Raw genomic sequence first — 27,461 nt, 5'->3', positions numbered from 1 at the left:
TCCAGATTTGGGGACTCCACAGCCTTTTTAGGTGATCTCTTCCTCAGCACCCTCCAAAGAAGTGAATTCTTCTTGAAAATAAACAATTCCTCCCTATTATCTAATTTAAACTTTCCCTCCTTCAGCTTAGGGTCATTCTCCCTTGTCCTATCACTACCTTCCCTTGTCAAAAGTCCCTCTCCAGCCTTCTTTAAGTTCTGTTTAGGTACTGGAGTCTCCCTGGAGCCTTGTTTTCTCCAGGCTGAACAATCCCAGCTCTCTCAGCCCATCTTCATAGGACATGCTCCAGCCCTCTGATCAGCTTAGTGGCCCTCCTCTGGACTTACTCCAACAGATCAGTGTCTTTCTTGAACTGGGGGCTCCAGAGCTGGATGCAGCACTCCAGGTGGGGTCTCATGAGGGCAGAGTAGAGAGGGAGCATCACCTCCATCACCCTGCTGGGCATGCCTCTTTTGCTGCAGCCCAGGGTGTGGTTGGCCTTCTGGTCTGCAAGGCCATATTGCCAGCTCATGTTGGACTTCTTGTCCACCAGCACCCCTAAGTTCTTCTCCCCACGGCTGCTCTCCATCCATTCTCCTCCTGGCTTGTGTCCATGTCACTGACAGATGTTAAACAGCACCAGCCCAATATCAACCCCTGAGAAGCACCACTGATCTCCACCTGGCCGGTCATTGGCCAGTTTGAGTGCAACCATCCGTTTCTTTATCCACAGAATGGTCCATCTGCGAAGTCCATGTCTCTCCTGTTGTGCAGGACAGTGTCAAATGCCTTGCACAAGCCCAGGTGGATTATGGCAGTTGCTTTTTCCTCACCACTTACTTTACACCACTGCTGTAATCCCCTTGTAGAAGGCCTCCAAATTTGTCAGGCTTGATTTGCCATGGTGAAATCATGTCGTCTGCCACTAGTTACCTCCTTATTTTCTGTGTGCTGTAGGATAGTTTCCAGGGGGATCTGCTCCGTGATCTTGACAGGTACCGAGGCAAGAGTTACTGGCCTGTATTTCTCTGGGTCTTCCATATTTCTTTTCAAATCAGTGGTGAAATGTGTCAAAGCAGTACATTCTTACCACTATATGGCAAGTGTAGTGAAGTATATATTTTAGGATATATAAATATTATAATGTTTTTCAAAAAGTGGAAACCAGCTTTCACTAGTTGTTAAGGGTAGTATTGTGAGTGAGCAAATACTTGTGTAAACTCTGTGTGTAAATTTGAGTCCTCGATGCTCAGTTAAGTACTGAAGGTGCCAATTGCTTGATTGCTGTGATCTGTTCCCTTCCCTAGGACTAGGGAAATGCATATAACTGCAGAACTTGAATGACTCTTTCAGAGAGAACAGTATATTAGGATGGGATTCACCAAATCTACATGATATGTCAGCAGTGATGATGACTGTAATAGATATCTAGGCTGTCTTTATCATCAGAGGTACTCCTAGGACATGATTATTTAGTATGAATACCAAAATCCATTGTAGGAATCAATTTCTAGAAATTACTTTTGTAGTGATTCAAAATTACATTAGTTTACTCCTAAACAAATGGGATTTGATGTGCAATTTTTGAATTTCAGAATTGCAGTTTATCTTCAGAATCTGTTTTAGGTTCTTGCATGACTTTCTGGATTTCAACAATACTTACTTGCACATTACTTTATTTCCATTGCAAAAATTTGCATTTCATGGACCTTAAACAAACATGGTGGCCTACTTTCTATCATATTTAAAAATTCATTAGATATTCCAGTATAAATCTACCCTTGGGTTTGAAGAGATATATTTCAAGTTAATTAACATTTAGCTTTTATGTCCCTTTCTTTCTTGTTAGATACATATTAGAAGGACATTCAGGCATATTTGCAATATAACAAAAAAAGAAAAATACAGACATTCAGAAGTTACTTTAAAGTATTATATGGATACTTATTTTAATTAGATATCTGCTTCATCTTCATTTTGAAGAGTATATATCCATTTTACATTGAAGTATCAATAATTATAAAAGTTTTATTTCAGTGCATGCACTCTCCCCTTTATGCTAATTCAGGTTATGTTACAAAGAGCATATGAAATTAAGCAAGGGGATCACCCTCAAGGCTTGATGCCTTTATTTAGTCACTGGAAAAGGACAGAGACTGCCATAAATGTGAGACTGAGAATTTGTTGAAGGCATTAAGAAACACATTCTCAAGTCCTAAGTAAATCTCTACTTGTGGCAGCATAAAAAATAAAATCATCCAAACAGGTGAGCTTGGGAAGTCACTCCGGAAGAGGAGGAATATAACTACTACTACTACTACTAAACTACTCTGAACTACTCTAGTAGTTTAGAGTTAAACTACTAAAGCTGTAACTACCAGGAAAAAAACCTAGTTGATTGTAAACAGAAGGATGCATAAAATGGGAATGGGCCAATAATAGAAGTTTCCTAACCAGATATAATAAGAAAGTGTTTCAAGTTTTCTTTCTCTACTTTAACACAATATCACCATATTCTTTAAGGGAGTGGTTTCTGATCCAGAAGTCTTGAAAATATTGAGAGAATGTGAAGAACTTGAGTCAACATGGAAAATAAATGAATGTCATGGCAGAAATTCAGGGTAACTTTAAGTTTTAACAGCTGAGAGACAAAATTATCAGTGTTTATGAACAGGTAATTTTATTTATATTTGTGTGATTAATTGAAATAACAATGTAATGTGCAAGAAAAAGATACAGTTTTGGCTTCATATTAAAGAAAAAAGAAAAAATGCAAAGTATTTGTTTAAAAAATATTTTTTAAAAAGTTATGGAAGTTCTGTGATTTGCATCTGTCAGTTCAATACAAGTTTGAAAGTGCCATCTTGAGTTAAAAATGCTTTTCTGAATCAAAGAATCTGTGCACAGATGATTACTTCATCTTCGATATTACATAGTTTCTGGGATGCTCTAGCCAGCCACAGGACCCAGTAATATATTGATTATCTATTCCATGTTTCTTTTATTCTATTGTTTTCAAAAACAGGCACGGGGGAGATTTCCCAGCTTTGTCAGGAAGTTATTAAATGCCCCAGGACTCCTAAAAGCATCACTCCTGTGACAGCTCAAGCTGTATTAAGACACATGGAGCTAGAAAGGAATACAGCACTGTCAGATTGCCAAAGGATGCCTACAGAACATGATATCCTCAGGGAGCAATTACAGGTTTGATTCTGTCCCATTCCACCTCAGCCCCACCCCACAGGTTATTTAAACATGAAAACTACCTAGCAGTGTAATTAAAGTTGCTAAGGATTTCTCTCCTGGTTCTGAGAATTAATTGCTTTACAAGTCTGTGGTGAGTTGAGACTTGTTTTATATGGGATTTTGTTGCTGCTGTTATTTGATACAGATTTCCCAAGAAACTTTGTTTAATAAAAGGGCTCATTTGGAACAGAGAATTGAAGAGCTTTAAGTGACTATTTACAATGTAAGGGAAAATAATTATTTATGGAATTGTAAATATAATACAGGTGATGTTCTTGGTTAATCCTGCAACACCAGCCAGACTGCTATCAGGAAAAAACAGGCTGAGAGCCATGGATTTTATTTACCAAGACTCTTTTCCCTCTACTCTGCTCTGGTAAGGTACCACCTGGAGAGCTGTGTCCAGCTCTGGGGTCTCCAAAATAATGATTACATGGACCTGTTGGAGTAAGTCCAGAGGAGGCCATGACGATGATCAGAGTGGGCTGGAGCACCTCTCCTACAAAGACAGGCTGAGAGAGTTGGGGCTGTTCAGCCTGGAGAAGGGGAGACTTCAGGGATATGTTTTGGCACCTTGTTGTACCTAAAGCGAACCAGCAAGAGAGCTGGGGAGGGGGTTTTCACAAGAACATACAGTGACAGGGCAAGGGGGAATGGTTTTAAACTGGTAGATGACAGGTTTAGATTAGATACAAGTTAGAAATTTGTGACTGTGAGGGTGGTGAGGCCCTGGAACAAGTTGCCCAGAGAAGTTGTGGATGCCCCATCCCTGGAAGTATTCAAGACCAGTCTGGATGGAGCACTGAGCAACCTGATGTGATAGAAGGTGTCCCTGCCCATTGCAGGGGGTGTGGAACAAGATGGTCTTTAAAGTCCCTTCCAACTAAAACCGTTCTGTGATCCTGTGATTTTAAGACTGTACCAAGCTTTGACAGATTTACCCACAGTGATCTTATATCCAAGTGAAGATTGGCTTGTTTCACCCAGAGAAGAAGTGGCTTAAGAGGGACAAAAGTCCTACCTGCCAGTAGGTTTGACATCAAGAAGTCATTAACAGGCTTTTTACTGTAGTGCTTGGTGGAAAGATGAACAACAATGGGCATCTATTGAAGCCAGAAGGGTTCAGGCTGAATACAAGGAAATACTTGCTTCTCATGAGGGCAGTTGAGCAGTCCCCAGCCCTGGAGATTTTCACGCTGGACTGGACAAAGCCCTGAGTAGCCTGACCTCAGAGCTGGCCCTGCTTTGAGCAGGGGTTTAGACTAGAGACCTGGAGTCTATTCAAATGTGAATTATCTTATGACTGTGCATTACTAAGACCTTATGCTTCAAAGCTAAATGTAATTGTAGTCTTCTGGCAAGTCGTATTTAATATGGTTTAAGTTACTTGTGTGTGCAATTGTTTGCTAACAAACGGCCCTAAAACAGAAAATGGAAACATTAATATAATGAATATAAATCCTAAATTTACTTAGAGTCTTGGTAGAACTTGATTTTTAAATAAATTAACATTGATTTCTGCAGTTTATCTTTCTTCTACATCTTATGGTTTTAAATTCTGGTTTATCTTCTTTTTCCTCCTCAGCTTTCTAAAATCCTGCCAAGCTTATAAATATAATACCACAGTTTATAATATTAAATAGAGTGCATCTGATATGAAGAATACACTGTAGGCTGAAATAGCTCTGAGTAGTAAATTAACTTTAATCACACGCCTACATATGACGTGTAGTGAGTATTGGGAGCCCTGTTTTAGGTACATCATCTTATTCCTTCGGTTCTTTTGGTACCCTTTGAGGGTGATACATCAACATGAAATTTATGACACTAGTATTGAAGAAGCTACTTTATAGCAGAGGCTTACAGACTTGCTCTTTAGAGGCCTGACCTTTGATTATAGTAACACAGAAATTAGTACTGAAAAATTGGTAAAGGAGAGGGATGAGGTAAAAATTTTTGTACTTTAAAATATGTGTTTCAAATAATTTAGAAAGAACAATCCTTTGAATTGAATTCAAGAATGTTAAGTGTAAGCAATACAATAAAAAGATGGACGTTTCTTTAGAGTGAAGATTTCAAACTAACTTTGTTGGAGTCTGTGAAGGAGGCTTTCAGTCTGTTCTTTGTTTTAGCTACAGACCTGAAGGCCTCATGGTGGTAACTTGTGCTTTACATGGTGGTTACATGGTGCTTTATGCAAGTGTTTTACAGTGATTTCTCCGCCTGGTTATTGACATAGGCCTGTAACTTAATAGAGACCTAAGGCCATTATTGGTCATGTTGTGTCCCAAACCATGTTTTCTCCCTTCATACACTCATAATAATGTTTTCTTTCATGCTATTTTGAGCTGAAAACTATTAATGTTGATCAATGGCAAACATTTTTGCCCTTGGGCAATTTATATGAATAAATGAAAATATTCCCAGAGATCTAAAAGATGGGAAATTGATTTACCTTCAAAGGATGTGAAAGTCACATTTCAGGTGTTTGCCAACTATTTTCAGTAAACTAATAGTTGAGTAAATGAGATACTTCGACATTTCTTCTTCAGCAAAAGATTTGTGCAAAAAATAGAGTAAAAATTGAAATAAAGTCTATAAATCAGCTCTTTTTTTTTTTTTTTTTTTTTTTTTGCCAGCTGTTAGTGTTTGATTATACTTATAGTTAGTGAACAGTTAGAACAGATGTCTAAAGTGGCACTGATGAAAGACACCATTGATTCTCTGGAAACTGAGATGAAAAGATTGACAAGAAAAGAACTGGATTCTGAAACTGAGTCGACAGGAAGCTGAATATGCTTCTCTTAGGTAAGTAAAATTATGTAATTGCATTAATTTGACTAATAACACCAGCCTATGTCTCGCCACAGCGGGCCCCTGGCCGGTAATAATTAGCATTGACTCCATGATTCTCAGAAGGCAGAACAATCTCTTTATTATTCTATTCTTATTAAGAAACCCATTGCTTTTATAGACAGTTACAATACACTGGGACCTAATTGGTCCTCTAATCTAAACACCATCACCATTGGCTAATTAAGAAACCACCCTTTGATAAACAAATCTTCATAACACATTCCACATGTTCACAATGACAGGTGCAGCATGTGAAGATAAGAATTCTCATTCTTTTCTCTGATCTTCTCACAGCCTTTCCCAGAAAGACCCAGGGAAGCTGTGTGCCACTCTCTCTAGCCAGAGAGCTGCTGCCACACTTCACTGGCTCACTGGTTTCTGTAACTGTTATATGGCTCAAAGGGAAAGGAATTTACAGAAGCTGCTTATGAGCCATCTTTCATTTTGGAATGAAATTGTTTTCTTCGTTGCTTATTTATATGTAAATGTTCTTGTCTTATTAATAGGATAATATGGTGGAAACCACCTCCAGTGAAAAAGTAAAATTAATTTAATTTAGAGTTAGGAACTTTCTGTTAGAAACTACAGGGGTTGATGTGTTTTGGTAAATAGCATATGAATAATATTATTTTAATTTTAAAATTTTTAAAAAATAAAACAGGTAAACACACGTAAACTAGTGAATGTCACGTCATTAGTTTTAAAGATCCTTTTCTTACTCTTGGAGCCTTTTCATGAGAGGAAGTAAAACTGAATCTTTGTGTAGGGCTTATTGTCTGCTGCTCAACTGGAGTTCCCAGCTATGTTCAGAAGCACAGTGGGACGAGACTTGATTAAAGCCTTTAGAAATAAAAAATATGTCCGTGAGTGCTGCTTTATAATAAATTGTTAGACTTGTGAACTCTGTTGAATTGTTGAAAACTAGGCTCTGCTACTAAAAGATCTTTTTCTTCACACCCCCAAACCAAACTGATGATTCTTTTCAGTTTCTTGAACAGTGTGAGAATCATTAATATTACTGCATTTGAACAGATAACTTGGTTAGAACTTGAAACAGGTCAGGCATTCTAATGGATGTCCCAGAGGATGGTTTTTATTTTAATTATTTTTGTGACTTTTCTTATAATCACCTGTTGCAAAGAATTCTTCTTACTTTTCTGTAATCCTTTACACAATTATTCAGAATTTAATACACTGGGATTAAAGTCAACAGTAATAAAATATCCCAAACAGTCTAAAATAGACAGAAAAATCTCTTTTTTTTCCCTATCTTTTGCAATGTTAGTGACCTTTCTAAACAAAAAAAAAATTGTACATCAGTGTCTGAATTCTCCTGTTTAATGCTTCTGCTTTTCCAGTTTATTGAATGAAAAGACAGAACACTGACAGTGTGTTTCAGAGATTCAGTGAAGCCTTGTGAAGAAAAAAGTTGAAATGCAGCTTGGCCAAGAGAAAATGATGCATTTAGATTAAAAAACTGGTGAGTGACAGATCCAATTTTTTAAATAAAATTCAATTGGCTAATTTTCATATTCTGCAGTCATCTTTTTTTTTATGGGTTGAAAGAAAAGGCATTGAATGCAAATAAATAAATATATGTCGGGAAGTTTTAACATTTCGAATGCAAAACTCTTGTTTTCTTTCATTATTGAAAGCTTCTTGCATTTTAAAATTATGTGACAGAGGTCTGGCAAGTGCAAGTTTCAGTGACAACACATATTGTATTTATGTTTCTTCAAGAGTTGCTTTTGGATAAAAGATACTTGAAATAGTGGGTTATAAGACAGCCTTACATTTTCTATGTGTATTTTATCTCTGTGCAGTTCTTGGTGAAAGTAGTTAAAATGTTTCTAGTGTCATCTCATGCACGCACAATACTCCTGCACTGATATGTTTTCTAGGCAGCTAGAAATTTAACTTAATACCTGTAGGAGTTCATCACTTGAGTGATGTGGGTGTTCTTTTTCTTCAGCTTCTTGCCTTCATTTGGGTTTTCTGGTACTTGATCTGTGCACTTGCTCTATTGCTCACTTGACTTTCTCTTCCTCTAGAAGTGCTACTCAGTTTTAAAGGAGCAAATTAACTGTACCTGATGTCAGGTATATAAAACTTTTAAGTCATTAAGGGTCCCTTTTAAGTGAAGTAAAGTTCTCCAGGAGATCTCACCCCAGTTTTTAAAGTGATTAATTTTACCTCTCTCCCCTCATTCTAGAGGTAGTATAGCTAATGGATTTAGATCAGGTGTTTAATTCTCTCATGAGACCACTTGCATTCTAAATAGCTTTTCTCCCAAACATACTAATTTTTTCTCTTAAGTGCCCTCCTGGAAAAGGTGGTAGTGGGTTTGACTGCCAAATGTTCACCAGGGAATAACTTCTTCACCTTCTCTTGGAATCACACTTTATAAGGATGATGTCAGATGGTACAAAATGCAGCTTTTCTGTTGCTCCCAGCTACTTTTGAAAGCTTCACGGTTTTCTTTGCAAGACTTGGATGCTTGTAGAAGCAGTTGGAAACAAATAATCTTAGTATCATAGGATGAAGTACTTTTTAGTAGGATTGCTTCTGGAATGTGTCTATGTTCTTCCAGGCCCTTCCATTAATTGAGGTGATACTCCAACTATTTAAAGTATAATCATTTCTTTGCTTGGGTTTACTGAAAAGTTTCCAGAACACCTTTCTATGTAACTCACAGTCTTTTTGCAACAGGAATGGGGGTTTCTCCATAGAGCCTTCCCCACACTACCACACCTTCCCCCAGTGCTTGTAGCTGAATTATCCTAGTAATTTTGCATAGAAGAAATTTCTGAACTGTGCAGTTCAAGACAGCCTTTCTGCAGCTCTTTTTCCTTCTTCTGTTCTCCTTCTCAAGCAATAATTCTCAGAAGTTCTGTGTGTGTTCTCCTAATACTTGTGGCTTTATTTCTCCTGATTGGGAGATAACCACTTTATTAATTAGCATGTAAGAAATTCCATAATAATTAAATTACTTAATTTTTTAAATCTGTCTTCTGCTTTTAAAAATATAGGCTTTTAAAAAACTGTAATTTAAGAAGAGATGGAATTGATTGAGCTCTGCTTGTGAAATGGGACAGGCTGGTTTTTTATGACAATCTAGATGCTAAATAAACCATCTGTTTTTTTCTTTTTAACTGCTGCCTTCCTTTACAGACATTTTCCATCTTTCTAAGAAGATTTAGCATTAATTATAAGTTAAAAAAAAGTTTCACAAATGAAAAAAATGGTTTATAAAAATACATGTAATTTACATTTCACATAACCTTTAGTTAATAAAACCATAGACATTAAAACTAGTTAATAAAGCCATAGACATTAAATACACACTAATTCTTTTTATTTTTCTTAAGGTACAAGCAGTACCTTAAAAAAAAGGGGGGGGGGAACCTTTCTTCATAGGTACTATATAAAAAACTGTCAAAACCAAACTGAGCTTGATGATATGAAGTTGAAAGCCAAGGATTCAAACAGAAATATTTTCAGGCTGAAGAATGTGCTGAAGTCTAAAGTGAGTATATAAATTAAAACTGTTGGTTTTTAACTAAAATTGAAATTTTTAGATATCTCTATAGAAGAATTTGCTTCCCAACCAAAACTTGTTTTTATTTCCTTAATTTGGTTTTAGTGGTTTGGACACATTTTCATTGCTGTTTTTGCAGTAAAAGTTGATGTAGAATATTTCATAGTGGTTTTTTATATATATATGTATATACACACACCCACACACATGTGTGTTTATTAAGCTTAAAAATCAGACAGGGAATAATACAGAGACTTGGAACTCTTTTTTCTTTATTATTTATGGGATTAAAGTAAAAAGAAATATTACTGTACTATATTGCTGTAACTTGTATGTCTAATGTTAACCTAGCCATTCTTAACAGATGTCTATTGATCATTAAAATGTCCTCATCTTGGACAAAACTCTGGTTCTTCAGAAGTCTCTCAATGTTTTCACTAAATGGCAGAATTTTCAGTGGAAACAGTGTATCCAATACCATATCTATAAATATCCCTATTTTTTGGAGTTTACTGTAAATTATTAAATAAATAAGCTTTATGTGTTAGGAGAGAGAATTGTGAGCTCTTATCACAAAGCCTGTGAACAAGGAGAAAATTGGGAAGCAAAATGCCATGAAGCATAAACAGGCTTTTCCTGTTAGACTGGCAATGATCAGTGCAATCTGAGAGCCACAGTTGGAAGGGGAAAATAGAGCCCTTGGAATCACAGATGGAGCAAGTGAGTTGAAATCATTCTTTCCATAGTTCACCCTTGAAATGGTCTGGTAATATTTTAAAATTTTGTCTAATGCCACTTCTATTTCAGGGAGATTTTCCACCATGAACTGTAAGCATTTTACTTTATATGATAATATGATTAGAATTCCATTGGTCACATTTGGGAAAAAATCTTAAAAAGAAATTCAAGGAAAATAAAAAAATTAAATTCTCTAGTGGTTTGAAATCACTGAAGGTATAAAGTCATGCACAACTCAACTCAGCATACCTGAATCATATCAAGTACTTTGTCACCTGTCATATTTCTGTCTCTGCTCTTTTTGCTTTGACCCTCTTAGCCTTCTTTCCACTGCTTTAGATGTCCCAAAGAGGCTCTTCCCACTTGAAAATCTGAAGAACTTTAAGAAAAATTCATAGCTTGGCTTTGGAAATACATTGTGAGCAAATAAACATGGTTTGGAGGCTCTCCAGTTTTTGTTGCAGATCATCTCTGCTTCCTGAACATCACATAAGCTGCTGCGGGCTATCAGTGATATTTTTTGCCCAACATCCGGGCGGAATGACGAGGAGGACTCCATCTTATCAGAAGGCTAATTAATTACTTTATTATACTATCTTATTCTATATTATATTACATTGCATCTAAACTGAATCTGCCAAGCACTCAACAGCACTCCACTGCACAGCATCTCCTGACTGTCAACTGACTGTCCCCACACACAAATGGATTCAATTGGCCAGTGAATCAAAACACTCACACCAGAATCCAATTATCAATTTCCTTCAGGTAAACAACCTTCCACAATGCATTCCACTTGTGAACAGCACAGGAGCAGTAAATGAGCTAGGAATTGTTTTGATTGTTCTTTTCTCTGCTTCTCTTACTGCTTCTCTCAGGTTCAGAGAATGTCAATCACACAGAGGGCTGCTCAAGAACGTTAGATACTAGAGGAACCAAACTATTGCTGTTCAGAAAGTGGATTAGAACACAGCAATAGCAAAACAGCACAGGAGGGTGTTATGGCAGATTTTGGCATTCCTTGAAGATACAATAAAACTAGTATGTGGTTCTAGTTTGTCCAACAAGCCTGAAATCAGCATCCTTCTAATACTTCCCACATGCCTGCTATTAAGTATAGGAATAAACAGGCCTCTTCATGAGCACTATGTCAACATATTGGGTCAATTCCAAATGTCATATCCCAGTTCATACAGTTACATGCAAGGCATGTATCTAAAACACAGAAGTTTTTATTCAAAAATCTTAATGTGTTCAGCAGTGCTCTGTGTTCCTTGTGCCTTTTTTTTTTTTTTCTGTTGAGACAGAGCTAGAATTAATGTGATGTGCTCCCATAAAACAAACTCTCTGGATGTCATTTCTAGTAAATCCTTCAAGCAAATCACTGTGCCTTACCTCTCACTTTGCTCTGTTAACCTCCCACACTCATTCTGCCACCCACTGAAACTTAAGGAGTTGAAAGTGGCTGACCAGGAATATCACTGGGCAAAGTACAGGCATTTTTCAAAAAGGAAAAACCTAGGTTATGTTAATTTGAAATGTACAAAATTCTTAATGCTTTTAGTCAGACCTGCTGCCGCTGCCTTGTGGACTCCACTTTAAGTGACTCTCTCATCTCTTAGTCATGCCTGAATTTTCAGGTGACAGCAGTATAAATATGACTGACAGAATCTCAGGATTCACAGATCATCTACATACAAAACCAAATTTTATTGCTAAAATAAGAGGATCTCATCTGAAAATGAAATGCGGTCCATGGCAGAATTCTCAACCTTATTAACTTTGCAAAAGGAGGAGAATTCTAAGAATAGATTTTAAAATGCCAGAAGATAATTTTGCTGTCAGAAGCAAGAACTCTTCTAATTTTTGTATACAGGAGTTATTTAAAGAAATAACTTTAAAGTTTACTGTAGAATAAATTACTGCAGCCTCTTAAAATTTGCCACAATTACATAGAGATATTTTGTAGGACTTTGGAAGCTGTTTTAATTATTTTTAGTAGCATTTTTTATTGCATTGCTGTATCATTTATCAACAGAAGCAGCTTACAAGTCTCCTATTTTTGCCTTAAGCAACTCTTTTGTGAAAATGGGCAGAGGGCCTCAAAATACATATTAGGAGAGAGTCTCTGTACTTGAAAATGCCACATCTACACCAGAACTTTGCATTAAAGTAGATGTAATCTAAGAATGATTAAATTAGCATTTAATTTCCACAGCAGAGAAGGTAGAAGGGGTATGTGAAATATATTAGAAAAATAAGTTTATGTTAATATTAGACTTAAGGGATTTAATATATATTAGGATCATGAATGATCACTTTTCCAAGTTTTTAAATGTTTCATTTGGCATTTCTCAGGGGCTTACTCCTCAAAGGGTATGAGTTGAGCACTTTTTGAAAAGGACACTGCTTCACTGCTTTGCAGGGCTTTACTATGCGCACTCAAAAGTCAGGGCTAAAAATTACTGTTGTTTTCAAGAAAGATATCTTGGATTTTACATCTAGTCACTAGGTAAGCAGAATAACTGAAGCTGTTTGCTAGCAATGAAACTTGGTGTGGACTTTAAAGTGATTGACTATTTTAGGAAGTATCAATATCTTTAGTATTTGCTTAATTTCCCTTGAAAATCAATTTTTGTTGACCTTAATTTTTATAAAAATATAAAATTATTATGTGACACACACATTTTTTAAAATTCAGTTTGGATAAACTTTGAAAAGTTGTTCATACACACTCAGATTATTCAGGTATTTTCAGTATAATTCTATTACTGACCTGTCCATCCTGTGCTCCAGCTGAGATAATTTCTTGTTCTTTATTGGCTTCCAGCAGTCTCTTTAAACCTTTATGCCTTTTGGAAGCAGAGTGGGTAAAGCTGCTGTTTGCCAGTGAGTTATCCTTTCCAGCCAAATGTGTGTGATGTATTTTGTATCCTTGTGAAATCCTCTATGATTCTTTTGATATGGAAGAGTTCCAGCATATGACATTTATCTGAAACTTTTATGAGATCGAATATGGCTAAGCCTCCCTGGATCCTTCTGTGAAGGGGATTGCTGTGTTGAACAGCAAGTTTCCAGAAAGAAAACTGCAGAATGCAGTTGGAGAGTTGGAGAAAAGTCAAAAGTTGGGAAATTTTCACTAATTTTTCTGTATCTTTCAACCAGTAGTCTTTCATTAGCCATGTATAACCTTCAGATAAAGCTCTTGCTTTACACAGTATTCCAGCACAGAATCTGCATTATTAGATTGCAGCATATTTATATTCAGAAGTGGAAACTAAACCTGATTCTGTATAATATTGTTCTTTCAATCTTCCTAATACTGTTTATTTTTCTGTATCTTCTGTCTACAGTTTTCAGTATTCTTTTTTTCTGAAATACAAATGCAGAATATCAAAACTGTTTCTCTGCAAAGGAACTAGATTTTTGAGTGACATAGAAAATGGGATCTTTCAGAAAGAAGAAACCTTTCAGTTTAGTTTGGAAAAAAAAACCACTTTTGTTTTGATAAATGACAAATGTTTTTTTTTCTTGCCTTTTTCTTTCTTTTTTCTTTTTTCCCCCCTTCTGTTGGCCTATGATCTTAGTCCTTCCAGTATCTTCCTCCTTTGAACACACAAATGGTTATCTTCTGAAATTTCTGAGAAATGTGCTGGAGAGGTGGAGAGTTTAAGATGTCTCAGTTCATAGATTTCCCATGACCTTTGGTTGAGCATTGTTGTGCTTAATGTTAACTAGGCTTGAGTAAAATACAGATAAAAGTGTTGCTGCACCCCAGACTCAGTTTGTCAGACTATAATGCATACATGAAAAGATGAAGAGAAAATAGCATCCCATTTACTTATAATAAGATTGAAACAGGCAGTTTTCTTTGTCTCTGTAGCTGATCCAATACTGATTTTCCTGATTCTCAATCTCTGGAATTATTTTTTTGATGTGTGTGTGTAGCTATGTCTCAGGTATGTCCATTGTTCTTTCTGCAATGAAATATACTAGGTTTTTTGGGTTTTCTTTTTTAGGCTCCTCAAAGATTTATAGATATTTAATCTCTTTGATTGGATTTTATTCATTTTGCCTTTCCCCTCAGTTTGTTCTTGATGCTTCTGAAAGTAAAATAAATGTAATCTCACTCTGCTGGTGATGTTGGTACCAGTTTGTAGTACCACGTGTTATTTCCTGTGTGCAAACAGTTAATCAATAGCTTCTTGCCTCAACAAAATGTGAATCTTCCTTCCTTTTCATTAATGATTCTGTCTACAGAATCCATTGATCCATCTATTTCATAGCCTTTTCTCATTTGTATCAAGTATATTTATATTAAGATATATACATTGGATGATTTTATAAATCTTACAGAGGATTTTGACTGGGAAAATATAAAACTAACCACCAATCTTGCAGTGAAAACAAATTTTGACATTGATCCCAGACTTCCTTTTTTTTAATTTTTGTCTTTTTTTTTTTAATAGGTTACTCCAAAAGAAAGCCAGTAAGCTTGATAGATATACACCTGAAACTTTAAAATCTTTGTTTATCTGCAGAGCAAGTGTGAATCAAACCACTCTGAAACAGAGCTGCTGAGAAAACAACTGGGAAATGAAAAAGCATCTATGAAAAACCTGGAATCTTCGCTTGTGTCCAATTGTGAGAACGAATTTCAGTCACAGAGCAAACCAAGAGAAAGTCTCTGAAATTCAGTTTCACAAGGAATAGCTTGCTTTAGTAGAAAATAATCTATGAGTAAATGACCAGGAGAGTGTTGCAGTTTTTCTCATGATTTCCAAGTGTATTTAAACAGAGGTGGTTTTATATCTAGCTGCATTTTCAAATGGCCAATGTGCCTTGACTATAATAATAGCAGAAGATACCGAGAACCTGCTTTGGATTTCTCAGTTAAACCCTAATAAACTTTTCTTCATAGTGCTATATTTTGCTCCAAAAAATGTTCCTAATCTCATTTGCATAGTATAGCTGCCCTTTTGATTTTGAATAATTGCATGTGGCTACATGCTTGGAGAATTACAGTTGCTATCTAATTAATGTGTATGGACTTCACAGTGCTGTGCAGAATCAAGATTTTACTCACCTCAGAAACAGAGCAGCTCAGAGTCAGAACTAAATTTGGATATCACCAAAACACAGCTGGGGACTGAGCACTCTGATAGGCAAGTATATGTTTTTGTATTGTGCTTCCTGCAGCTAATTGGGGTGAAATGCAGTATAGTACTCAGGCTAATTAGTCAGACAAACAACAAAGTTTGGGTTTACACTGCTCTACATCTCCTATGTAGAGCAGTCATATTTAATGACATGAATAGTTTGGAAACTATTCATGTCATTAAATTTAGTCTGTTCGGCTGTTACACATGCTGTCTAAATTAGTTATGTAGGTTGCATGTGTAGCCAACAGAATGAGACAGTGAGATTAACCACCCTCTGGAATAGCCTGGTTTAGGATGAGGTGGGTCACTTTCCTGAAGATACTCATCTCTACTCAGTCATTTATGTGAATGCCTGTCTTGATCTATAGTGAAAATCCAGGTGACCAGTCATTTATACAGGTGCTCTATAGTGAATTAGTTCTCTGCACCTCTGGAATGATTTTTGCCTGTACCAACCCCATTTTCCCAGGTACTACTTGAAGTGCTATGGGTGGTTCCCAAATGGCAGTATGACAAATATATATATTTTTTAATTTTGCAAGAAGAGCATTTAACAACATGTAGGAACTATTTCACATGATTTTGCTACAGCAGCAGAGAATGGTCCCTGTCCTGCTTCATGAATTAATTTATCTACATAATCCTGGTGTCTTACCAAGATAAGATAGTCTTCTTATCTTTGAAAAAAAAATACTTCCCTATTTCATGGGTGTATTGAGGATAAAATATTACAGTTTTGGGTATTATTTTGGATATGTAAAACAGCGAGCTAAAAGAAGCAGAGTGGTGTGATTATAGCGTAGGTCTGAGAATGAGGTATCTCATTTAACTAGTAAATTGTTGATACTCTGTTCTCTCATAAGTAAGGATGAGGGGTCTGGAGAGGACATCTCTGGGAAGATAATTTTCTTCATGGGAAGAAATTAAGCAGCTTCTCGGAGCCAAAGTATTTTTCTGCCACTGAGAAGCAAAAACCAGAAAATTTGCCATAGAAGAAAAATACTAGCATTAATATTATCATGTTAGTACATAATGGAAGCAACAGCTGTGAGTAGTGAATGGTTTGTTGTTAGCTTGAAGTAGGTATATGCAATCCTTTTTATAACAGTGGCTGGACTAGTCCTTCTTATTTACTGCCATAGTGCAGAATGAAATAATGCCTGAAATTAGGAGGTGGAAGTGCCAACATTGTCAGACCTTGAATAGGAACCAAAACAGTGAACCAGGAGGCTTCATCCATCAGTTTGGCTTTTTCTTTACCATCCAGGAAAAGCACCTCCCCATCCCTCCCATCTCTCTGACTGCAGAAGCAGTTTGGACTCCTGTGGAGACAACAGGTTTTAATTATTGTCCTCCCCTGGCTGTGGTGACCAAGCACAGGCACTGCTGGGCTTGCTGGACTGCTGTTGCTAGAGCAAGTCCTTTTGTTGTCCCTAGATCCAGCTCCCTGAGGCAGTGCTGAATGTGATCATTCTCCAGCAGGCTTTAGTGACCTGCTTCAGTAGTCCACTCCACAGGTAGGTCTGTGGTAATGGCTGAGCCACACTGAAACCCAGAGGTTGTTGTAGTCACCCTATCTAGGAGCTTCCCAACCCAACACAGACTAGCTTTTCCTTAATGTAAACAACTGACAGACTGAAACCAGGATCCCAGAGAAGTATGTACCTTCAAAACATTCCAATGGATTATCCAATCCCACATACTTCCTTCCCATACAGCCAGATGCAGGAGTTATGGATTGAACTAATATCTAGGCCCATCTCTTGCACTCAAAATGAATGGACTTCCATTTTGCAACATTCCCTTTGGGGATTCTAGCATCTCTTAAATATCTATCAGTTTCAGGGCACTTCAGAAGACACTAGTCCACTGTCCTTGCCAACTCAAACAGCACAGGAATACTGCAAAGCAGCGCTGTTCTTACTTTTGAATAACGTTAAAATTAGGCTCTTCCTTACTGGAGATGTTTACAGTTGTTAGTGTCAAACCTGCAGTTACCATGGATATCTTCTGTCTTTCAGTGAAAATTGAGACAATGGATACATAGAAATAAATCTCCGTAAGGGAATAATACAAAGAGACTCACTAATCTGTCTTTCAGATAAATATATGATGAAAACTATATTTCCTTTTAAAATAACATTTAAAAGCTGACAGCATGCATAAAAAAATATTGCCAGTGGAGGGGGAAGAAGTCTCAGTTCATGACTTGTTTTTGAGTTGATTATGTACTTCCAAGTTTAATTTGTTCACTGAGATTATTTCCCTTGGCATTTGACTAATCTTTGCTATCAAAGGCTTCTCTAAGTATTAAAAATGGCTCCAAATAATAAGAGACAAGTTTCCTCAGGTCAGTGAGCTGGTTCTGGTGCCCTTAGGAAGAAAACACAGCTGTGCAGGACAATTATTTTTTATCTACTGCCAATCCTTGATAGAAAGAACAGGGAGTCACCATTCCTCTGATAGAATTGTGTCTACTCCTCCTTCATCTGAGTACAGTGTAGCTCTTAAATATGTTGAAAGAAACATTGTGTCATTTGGAACAGTTTCATTTACTTTTTATTACCATAAAAGTTTCTTCTATTTTGATGCTTATAAAGAGAAGAAGAAACAATCCATGTGGTCACCACACTGATACTAACAATCATGGTGCTTTTTCTATTTGCATTACTCCCTTTCCAGGGTGATAAAATTCCATTCTAAGAAGTAGACTTCTGGCTAAATAACAAATGAAGACTAACCTTCTACAAGTTAGATTAGGAATTAAATTCCTATCTTGCTTGGTGTTCCTTTTTTTCCCTGGCTTTGTGGGGGATTTTTGCTTGGTGTTCTTTTTTTGTTTGATTTGGGCTTATTTATCCTGGTTGGCCTTATGTGACTTTTGCACATGCCTAGGGTACAATGAGTTTAAAGACTAAAAATGAAGTAAGTGAGCCAGGTTTAAAATTTTCAGACTGTTTTAAGCTAAGTTTTTCTAATTAAACCTATGTAGCTTTTGCATGGTAATGAACTCAGTTTTTCTGTTTGGTTATTTTCCATTTTTGAGAATTCAAGATATATAATTAATATGTAATAACTAACATAATTCATAATTTTTCCCCTCATCCAAGTCCTTGTTATACTTTTTTTTTTTTTTTTTACTACATGGGAAGAACTAAAGTTGTTTCAGACTTACAGAATCCTGGAATTCTAGAATGGTTTGGGTTGGAAGGGACATTAAAGACCGCCTGGTTCTAACCTTCACTAAACCAGGTTGCTCAATTCTCTTGAGCACTACTTAGTTACTTGTTTATGCTAAATAGCTTGGGATTGTTTTCATTTAAGAAAAAAAGAAATAATAACTGAAACATTAGCAGTCTGTGCTACATTTTAAAAGCTTAAATTGAAAGAATTTATCAGGTTTGTGTAGTGTAGTGATACAGGGATGAATAAAATAGCCTGTTAGAAAAGGCTGTCCTAAAATAGAGCAGAGATCTGAACCTGGAAATGTCTGTTTTGTAAAAGTGATTTTACATTTGATCTGCATATTTGATCTGCTTAAATGTCCACAGTACTAAAGTTCTTGATAAATTTTATGTCAAGAACTTAGAGTGTTAATCAAGAATGAGATGGAATAGTAGAAATGTATGAAATATCTATGAATGATGATTTCCCTCTCAGCTAACTCTAGAAAGATTTAGAAAATTCATTGAGACCATAACAAAATAAAAACAAATGTAGAATATGGCCTGAGAGTAAAAGCAAGAATATTAATGCAAATATTTGGGTGTAATAATCATCAGAATCACTGAATTAAGAGTTTTAAAATAGATATCTGGGAAATTGATGAAATATGATCTAGGTGTAAGTTACTGTTAAGTAGTGTACTACTATTCCAGGAGGGTCTTCCTGGAGAGGACATCTCATTTTCCAGCCACTTTAAGATAAGTCACCATGGATTGAAAAAGGTATTGTAGAAACAATTGCTAGAAACTGGAGAGGCTTCTTCCACAGCTAATGTGTGACTCTGCATCATACAAGAAGTATAATGAGATAGTAGTATTGGAATCACAATTAATGCCCTTCCTTCTTTCCAGCTGCTCTTTCAGTAGACACTCTGTGATGGGGCAGGCAGTCACCTTTTCATTCTATGGAGGATGTGATATCAGAAGTAAATTGGACAGTAACTTTTTCTGATTATTACATCTTTCTCTATGTATTTGTTGTGTCAGAGTCTTTGCTCCAGTAAAGTGAAAAGGATGTGCCCTGCAGTTTGTGGTGCAGACCTGGTGGGAAAGACCTTTTCTGTCTGATTTTCTTAGGTGATAGGAGTCCAAAGCTTACACATCAAATGTGCTATGACATTTTTATACAAAAAAATCTAATCTGTCAAATGATCTGGATTGACTGTTAAAGAGTCTAGGAAGTTTCCTCAAAATGCTTTCAGAATCCACACCTAGATTAATCCTTTTTGTTATCTTCATAAAATAATTGATTAGGTTTCTCATTTATTTTTGCAAGGCATGTTGGTCACAATAATGGATAAAGCATAAACTTGCACATATATTCCTTTATAATAGGTTTTTTGTGATAAGCTGAATGCTCAACATTTACATACATATCTGAGTAATAATTAAAGATAGCATAACCCATATGAATGCTCCTAATACTGAAATAAAGCAACTGTGTTGCTTTTTAGGATCAGGTGGCTTTTAAAAGCCTCTTCTAAAAATAGTTTCATGAACAATATTTTAAAAAAATTAAAGTATAGATATATATGTGCAACATAAATTTTAGGTTTATCTTCCACAAGAGTAACAATATTTTTCAGCACAGGTGAGCAGATTTTAATTTGGAGCTTCTGGTTCTTCATTCCTTCTTTGGCAGACAGCCACAGAAGTCATATCAGCAATCACCAGTGTTAATGAGACTGCTTGCAAGTAATAAATAAAGACTCTAGGAGCAGACATAATGGTATTAACCATTGCCACATTATGCAATTATTAAAAGGCGTATTGCACACTTTTCCCCGATGAGAGATGGTCGTTTCATTATGCTGGAAGATGAGAAAGAGATTTGTTGTTTTGCAATCATACTGTCATATTGATTTTTATTTTTCTAGAGGGTGATCACAAAACAGTTTGAGATATGTGATCTTGGTCTATAAAACTAATACCCTATCATCTAGAAGATGAGAAGCAGATATTAGATAAACTTGGTACAGATAAAAGGAGTTTTTTTTGGGAGTGGATATGCTGTGCAGAGGCCCATGTCCTAAGATGTAATTATTTAGTTGCAACGATGATGCTTTTCCATGTAACATAATAAAGAAGTCAGTAAAGAGGGGCTAGGTGCTCATCTAAAAAGTAAAAGCAGAAGATTCTTAAGCACTTTGGACTTAAAAACTCTTCTCTTATGGAGAGAGGAATAAAGCAATATGAGATTATAAATATCAAGATGTAATAAACCTGCTTTTTCTTGAGTACTCTGGTAAAGTAATAGCCTTTTTATTAGGGTTAGTCTTTCCTTAAAAAATGTTTTGGAAATAAAAACTTCCATTTTTTGCAGGAAAATTGCAAGGGGATTACAATATCATGGATTGGAGCCAAAGGAACTTTTGTCAATGGTGATGACATACAGACTTCAAGTGACTTCTGACAGCAATTAATTGCTGCATAATTTTTGATGATTAAGGAAAAAAAACCCATTCAGGTGAGTATATTCAGAGAGCATGATCACAGTAGAGCCAATCCCCCTATGTCTGATCTAAGTCAGAAACTGAAAGAAAGAAAAAAATTGAAAAAAAAATTGAATTTGCTGAAGTTTGCAAACAATATGTTTTATTTGACAATAAATTTGCTTGTTGGCAATGTCTGTAGTAATAGCCCAAGAGGACTGAAACAGTGTTTGTTGGTTGGGAATTGTATGCAGTGCCCCAATAGTATATTCTAAAAGCCTTCAGACCATGACTGAATATTAAAGGCCAGTAAGCTCAGAGTTTCTACAGTTCTTTACTTTTGGTTGTAAACATTCTAATCTGTAATATATCTTAATTTTTTCAATACCCAGGAATTACTGTTGTAGATGCCCAGTCTGAAGTGTGTTACTCACTTTGTCATAGTATCTATTTCCTCATGATGTTACTTGTTACATGTGATTTTCTTGTCGTTGCTTAGTTGCAATATTTTGATTGGACACAGACCTACACCAAAAAAATCTATTTATCATTTGTTTGCATTTGTGGCACTTATTTGCAACTATGAACAACGCTATACTTGATTTTTATACATATATTTAAATTGCCTCTTACCATATTATTTTTACATGGGCAAACCTGAAAATACAATTTGTGGTTTTATAAAAAATAAGACTATTTTAAATTCAGCTATCCTGTTATGACCTAAAATCATGTGCTTTGCATGACAAAGAAATCTATAGTATTTGTAAAAGTATTCATGATAATTTTTAGCCACTGGTAATAGAGTTGTTTCTCACTAAGTTTTCTTACCTGTGGCAATGGAAACTGTCGCCACTTCTCAGTGGAAGGTATTTCACTTGAGCATAACTCTTTAATAGGGTTTGTAGAAGAAAGAATTCAGTATCTCTGGGTGTCATTCTCCTTATTATCTTTTGTGCAGACTAGAAGAAGCAGGATGTATGGATACAGAGTGGTATCTCCACTACAATATGACATCTGTTGTTGACCCTTTGTTGACCACTGCCATCATTCCATTTTTTCTTTTTCCTCTATTCAGTCACTAATAAAGTTTGAACCTTAGCAACATGTAACCAGAGTTAAGATTCTGCTGTTGGTGTTAAAGCAAGTGGTTATAGTCTTTGAGCAGAAGAAATGTTCATGGTACGGGGTAGTCTTTGGTAGTACTACAACTGAATTTTTTGTTCTATCCCCTTCTACCCCCTTTCTTCTCAGACTAACTAATCGTGTTGGGGTCAGTGTAGGCAGTGGGGTATTAGCAACATGGCTGTCAGCATCAGGTATAGTTTAGTAGTTCTGTTACTCAGTTGTTTTTCTATATTTATTTAATCTTTGATATTGGCAGTTACAATGATACAGTAGAACACATAAAAACTTAGTATATATTCCATATTTAACTAGTTAATTTGCATTAGCTTCTCCTTCCACATCATTTTGGAATGAATTGCCCTGCAACAAGAAATGCAAATTGATTTACTGATACAGACTGGAGAGTCTGTAAAGGAGTGTGATCTTTTAATAAAAGAAGCAAAAGAGTCATTTTAATGTATGTTGCACTCTTAATGATCTTCCCTCTGATCCACTGAACTTTCACGCTAATTCCCAGCAGAGGGAGTAAGTGAAATGAAGATGAATGAATCATACATAGCTTTGTGGTATTAACATGCACTGTTATCTGAACACGTGGAAAGATATTTCAGTTAGTTTAACATGTTGGACACTTTCCAAACAGAAGAAAAAGAACTTGATAAGATGGATAAAATTCTCATATAACTCCACTTGGATTGAATATATCAAAACACAACTTTATTTCACAGCAAGGATCAGATTTTTTATTAATAAACTTTGAAAAAACAATATTGGCTTGTAATTAAAACATTATGTATAAAGGTATGGCTTAAAATGATGTTCCCTTCCAATGGATTTTTTCTTACCTGACTCTCTATTGTACTGTAATGCGATTTTTCTTTAGGCTGTCCCGCATTTGATTTTTATTAAAATCCATGAAGCAGTTTAATAATTTATTTCAGCAGATGCCAAAGTCTAAGCTTAGTTTTAAGTTTCCTATCTTGTGCTTCTCATCTATGTTGTATTTTTGGTGCTTTTATTTCCTGAGGTGGGAGAAGAACAAACATTTTTTATCTCAAATGCAGCCTACACCCAAGCAATTATATAGAGTACACAAAGCAGAAAACGTCTTTGTTGTCAGAGTTGCAGTGCAACCCAGAAAGTGAACAATGTACTTCTCAGATTTGCTTTACATGAGGGTATGTCTTTCCTGCACATAGAAATATTTTATAAAATCACTTTTGCCAGTATAGCATGAATATTTTTAAAACAATGCTACTTGGCAGAAATAAAACCTTTAATTGAATTTCTTTTTTGACCCACAGTGCTCTGGCAGTAGTGTTGAAATGATTTTTCATTTTAAGACTGAGTCAGTGTGCACCAGCTTTCCATTTTCATTTCTGCCTTCCTTATCAGTGCCCTAAGAAGCAAGCAACCTCCACAGCATTTTTCACTCTAATGCTTTTACCTTGGACTGCAAGTCAGTGTAGTGTGGTGTTCATTCATTTATCAGGCAACACCTGTATTTTCTATGCAAAACTGCTGTCCTCAGATTCACCACCTTTAAACGGGAGACACTACTTAGGAAAAAAAAAATTGCTCATGTTGAAACCAGAACTCACAAGTTTGGGAGAAGTTTATTAAAATATATAAGATGCCGAAGTGGGGAACCAACTACCCAATATTATTTTGGTCGATTCTTCTAGTCATTTCGTCCAGCCTTCCTTTCTCACCTCTAGCGTAGAAGCTGAGCTTGAAACGCTCCATTTGAAGACCCGAGGGTACTACAGTTCACAGATGCAAGCAGCTTCAGCCAAAGCCTTTCGCCAGATACCACGGCAAGGATCCTGACTGTAGCTACGTGCTGCAATTGCCCCGCCACCTCCAACACTCGCTCGAGAAAATAACCTGGAGATGGCTCATCGCTGCCTTTAGCCCCTTAGGGTAGGCGAAGGGGGAAAGAAAAGCCGAGGCGGAAAGTTGTAATGTTGAAATCGCCCCTTCTCAGTGCCTGGCCGCTCCTGCTCCTCCTCACCCCCGCGTGGCTCGGTGACCCGGCCGCGGTCAATGTCTTACCGAGGTGGCAAACACCTGAGCGCTGCACCCCGCCCGCCCCGGGCTCGCCTCGCCTTTGGCCCCGCGGCCGCGGGCGGGTCCTGGGCCGCAGGTGGCGGCGGGCCCGGGGAGGAGCGGGCAGGCCCGCAGGCAGGTGGCGGCAGGTCCGCGGCTCGCATGGGTCCACGCCGCTCGACTGCGCCGCTCCCCGCCGCCGGCACCGCCGTGCCGCCGCCCCGGGCCGCCGAGGGCCGCGCCGCCCCTCACGGGCTGCAGGTGAGTGAGGGCAGAGAGGGACCTGCCGGGCGGCGGCTCCTCGGGCCAAGCCGCGGGCGCTGCCGTCGGGGGAGGCTGGGCGGCGGGAAGGCTTCTCTTCCTTCCCCGCGTCTTGTCCGGAGGCTGTTTGTCTGCGAGCACAGCGACGGGAGACGCTGAACCTGAAGCAAAGCAGGCGCTCAATTTAGAGCCACGCGTACCGAGTGGGACACCGGTTTCCGTGTACGCAGACGGCTCCTTCGCGGCAGGCGAGTCCGGGTTTCTCCAAGGTGTGAATTGCATTGAAGTGAACAGGCTTGTGCTCCCACCAGCCCGGCTCCCTGCAGGAAGGCCGAGCTCAGCAGGCAGTGCTTTCTTGCCGTGAAAGGCTGTGGCTTTTCCTCTCCAATTCTTCAAATATCTCTCAAAATGCTGACTGATCCTCTACCCTGAAATTAACCATAAATTGTCTGACTTTTCCCTTTCTTTAAGATATTTTCAGACATGAGACCTGAAATACCACAAATGCATTGTTTTAATTATTATGATTTAGTGTATTGAATTTTAATTGCCACTAATGGTTCTTAGGTTACTGTAAAGGAATCTCTTCAATTCAAAACCATTTAAGAGCACAATGAAATTTTAGTTATGAAAACATCACCTTACCAGTTTTGCCATACAATTAGCTGAAAACCACCCCTTATATAAAAAGAAGTTTATGGGAACACCCCAACAATATAAACACTAATTGTTTGCATATTTTCATGAAAGCTAAAAAATGCTTTTTTTTCTATAGCTTTTAAAATAGTATTTAAATTGGATAAAAAGTAATGCATGTCTTATGCTTTACATGCATATAAATACCAAAGCAATGTTAGAGGCTAGAAGCATGCAGTGGACTGTACATTCCATCCTTTGTCTGAAAGTAAATTGTTATTCCAGGCAGACACACAATATCTTCCAGAAACTTTTCCTGTTCTCTTATTTTGCCATTATAAATCTTAGGTACCATAACTATCTCCCATAAATCTTTCTTTGGTTGGACATCGTGTTCTCTACTCAGTACTGTACATTCTCCTGTATTTGTCATCATTAAGAAGTTCATTTGCTTTACCACTCAGAGATCATTAGCTTCCAAAAATAGCAACCATGCATCAAAGCCTGTTTGATGCTAATGTAAGGCTGTACATCATTTTTTGCATCAGAGTAATTTCTCAGTCTTGGTTTCGCCATGCCAATAAACACTGGGGCAACAGTCCTTTTCCATGCAACATGATACAGATTGTTTTTATGTAAATTTTAAGTGGAACTGAGCTCTCATCAGCAGTTTCTACAGGGCAAAGATTAGATTACAGAAGGAAAAAAATGTAACTTTATTACTGGCACTTGCCTTGTAGCCCTTTAATCATTGAAAGAAGGCGTATCAGGGCAGGAGTTGGCTTATCATTAAAGGAAAGGGAGCAGGTGCATTTAGGCTTATCCAGTGATGAGGTAGGAACTGTCTGTGGTTGTTTATAGTGATGGGTAATTAGTTTGTCTATGTACAAACGTCAGAGTTTAGAGAAAGTAGAAGGTCATGTTTCTTTACTTTCACAGAGACCTTGTGAACTTAAATTCGGCTGTGTTTTTAATTAAAAAATGTTTTATTTAGCATGTGCTTCTGGGTGTATAGGGTCTAATTCTTCTCTTGGAAAAAGCCCAGCTAACCTGGCAGTGTTGCTTCTAAGGCAGTGGATGGGAATATGAATGTGTGCTGCCTGCCATTGAGCCCTACAGAAGAAAAGTTTCTGCTCCCACTCAGCCTGTGGTAGTGCTGACAGCTTCTGCTGTCCTCTCTGTCGTGCAGGACATTAACAGCTGAACACTACTTGGCTGGTAGCCTCAGAGTTTATAGTCATGAAAAAAGAGTAGCAAAAAGGAGGAAAAAAACCTCCTAAATAACAAGGACTGGCACTGAACTGTTACCGAGGAGCTGCAAACAGGATTGAATTATGGAACTGTCTCAGGCAAATATTTATTGCAATAGCAAAGCTGCATTTCAGATTCACCAGGACAAAAGTGAAATCATCAATGTCTAACAATACATAGACAAGTTCTCCCTGTTTTGTGTGAAGGTTTAATAAATGGTCATTGCCTCACAGCCCATCTGTTACACTCTTGATTTCAAATGTATGTTATGAGTCCTTTGACTGGAGAGTATAACCAACACCCATTGTAGACAGGGACCTGAAGAGCACTCACTGTAAGGAAGTGAAGGTGACTCTGAAGTCTGTTACTAGTGTCACAGATCTCTTGTCCTGTGCCCTGCACAGCTGGAATCCACCAGTTTTCTTCTCTGTGGTCTTGCTTCATAACAGCAAGCTCAGGCTTTGGCCCATTAAACATAGCATTTATCCAGCAATGCACAGTTCATTTATCTTTTTGTTACAGAAGCCTAGAAGTGCCTTTCTGCAATTGTGGCTGCTGATGAACTGAATATAGCTTGTTTGTTAAGTCCAAAATGCTAAAGGCCATCCACTTGAACATGGGAATCTTTGTTGGAAGGCAATAGAATGAAGGCTGTACATGCCAGGATTGTAAGATATTCTTAGAAAAGCTGCTTCATTTCTCAGCTGTGCATATACTGGAAGAAAGTTAACAATCACAAGAGAGATGAAGTTCAGTCATAAAATGTAATTTATCTAAGATATTAAATATACAGTCTTCTCTTGCTATAAGATTTATGGTTCTGTATTATTAAAGGGAGAGTCTGTGCAAAAAAGTCAGGAAAGGAGACCATCTACCTACCTATTTTATTCAGTGAAACATCCTTTCATGGATGTTGTCACTTAAGGAAGATGGCTTTATTTGTACCAAAGAATTTCTGTGC

General features: G+C 37.2%; 1 protein-coding gene across 1 annotated transcript; it reads left to right on the top strand.

Annotated features, from left to right (window-relative positions):
- Positions 1-280: 280 nt before the first annotated feature.
- On the top strand, positions 281-15,203 carry TSGA10 (testis specific 10). Its single transcript, XM_050976644.1, is given in 15 exon segments — positions 281-385; positions 2,048-2,081; positions 2,084-2,245; positions 3,005-3,183; positions 3,371-3,448; positions 5,742-5,745; positions 5,891-6,002; positions 7,440-7,541; positions 9,499-9,611; positions 10,168-10,239; positions 10,242-10,339; positions 11,236-11,275; positions 12,357-12,589; positions 14,890-15,023; positions 15,025-15,203. Coding segments are annotated over 15 exon segments (1,539 nt in total). The 3' UTR covers positions 15,098-15,203.
- Positions 15,204-27,461: the final 12,258 nt, after the last annotated feature.

Source organism: Serinus canaria, chromosome 1 (genome assembly GCF_022539315.1).
Source record: "Serinus canaria isolate serCan28SL12 chromosome 1, serCan2020, whole genome shotgun sequence".
NCBI lineage: Eukaryota > Metazoa > Chordata > Aves > Passeriformes > Fringillidae > Serinus > Serinus canaria.
The sequence above is the reverse complement of the archived record's forward strand: the minus strand, read 5'-3'. Positions and strand labels throughout refer to the sequence as shown.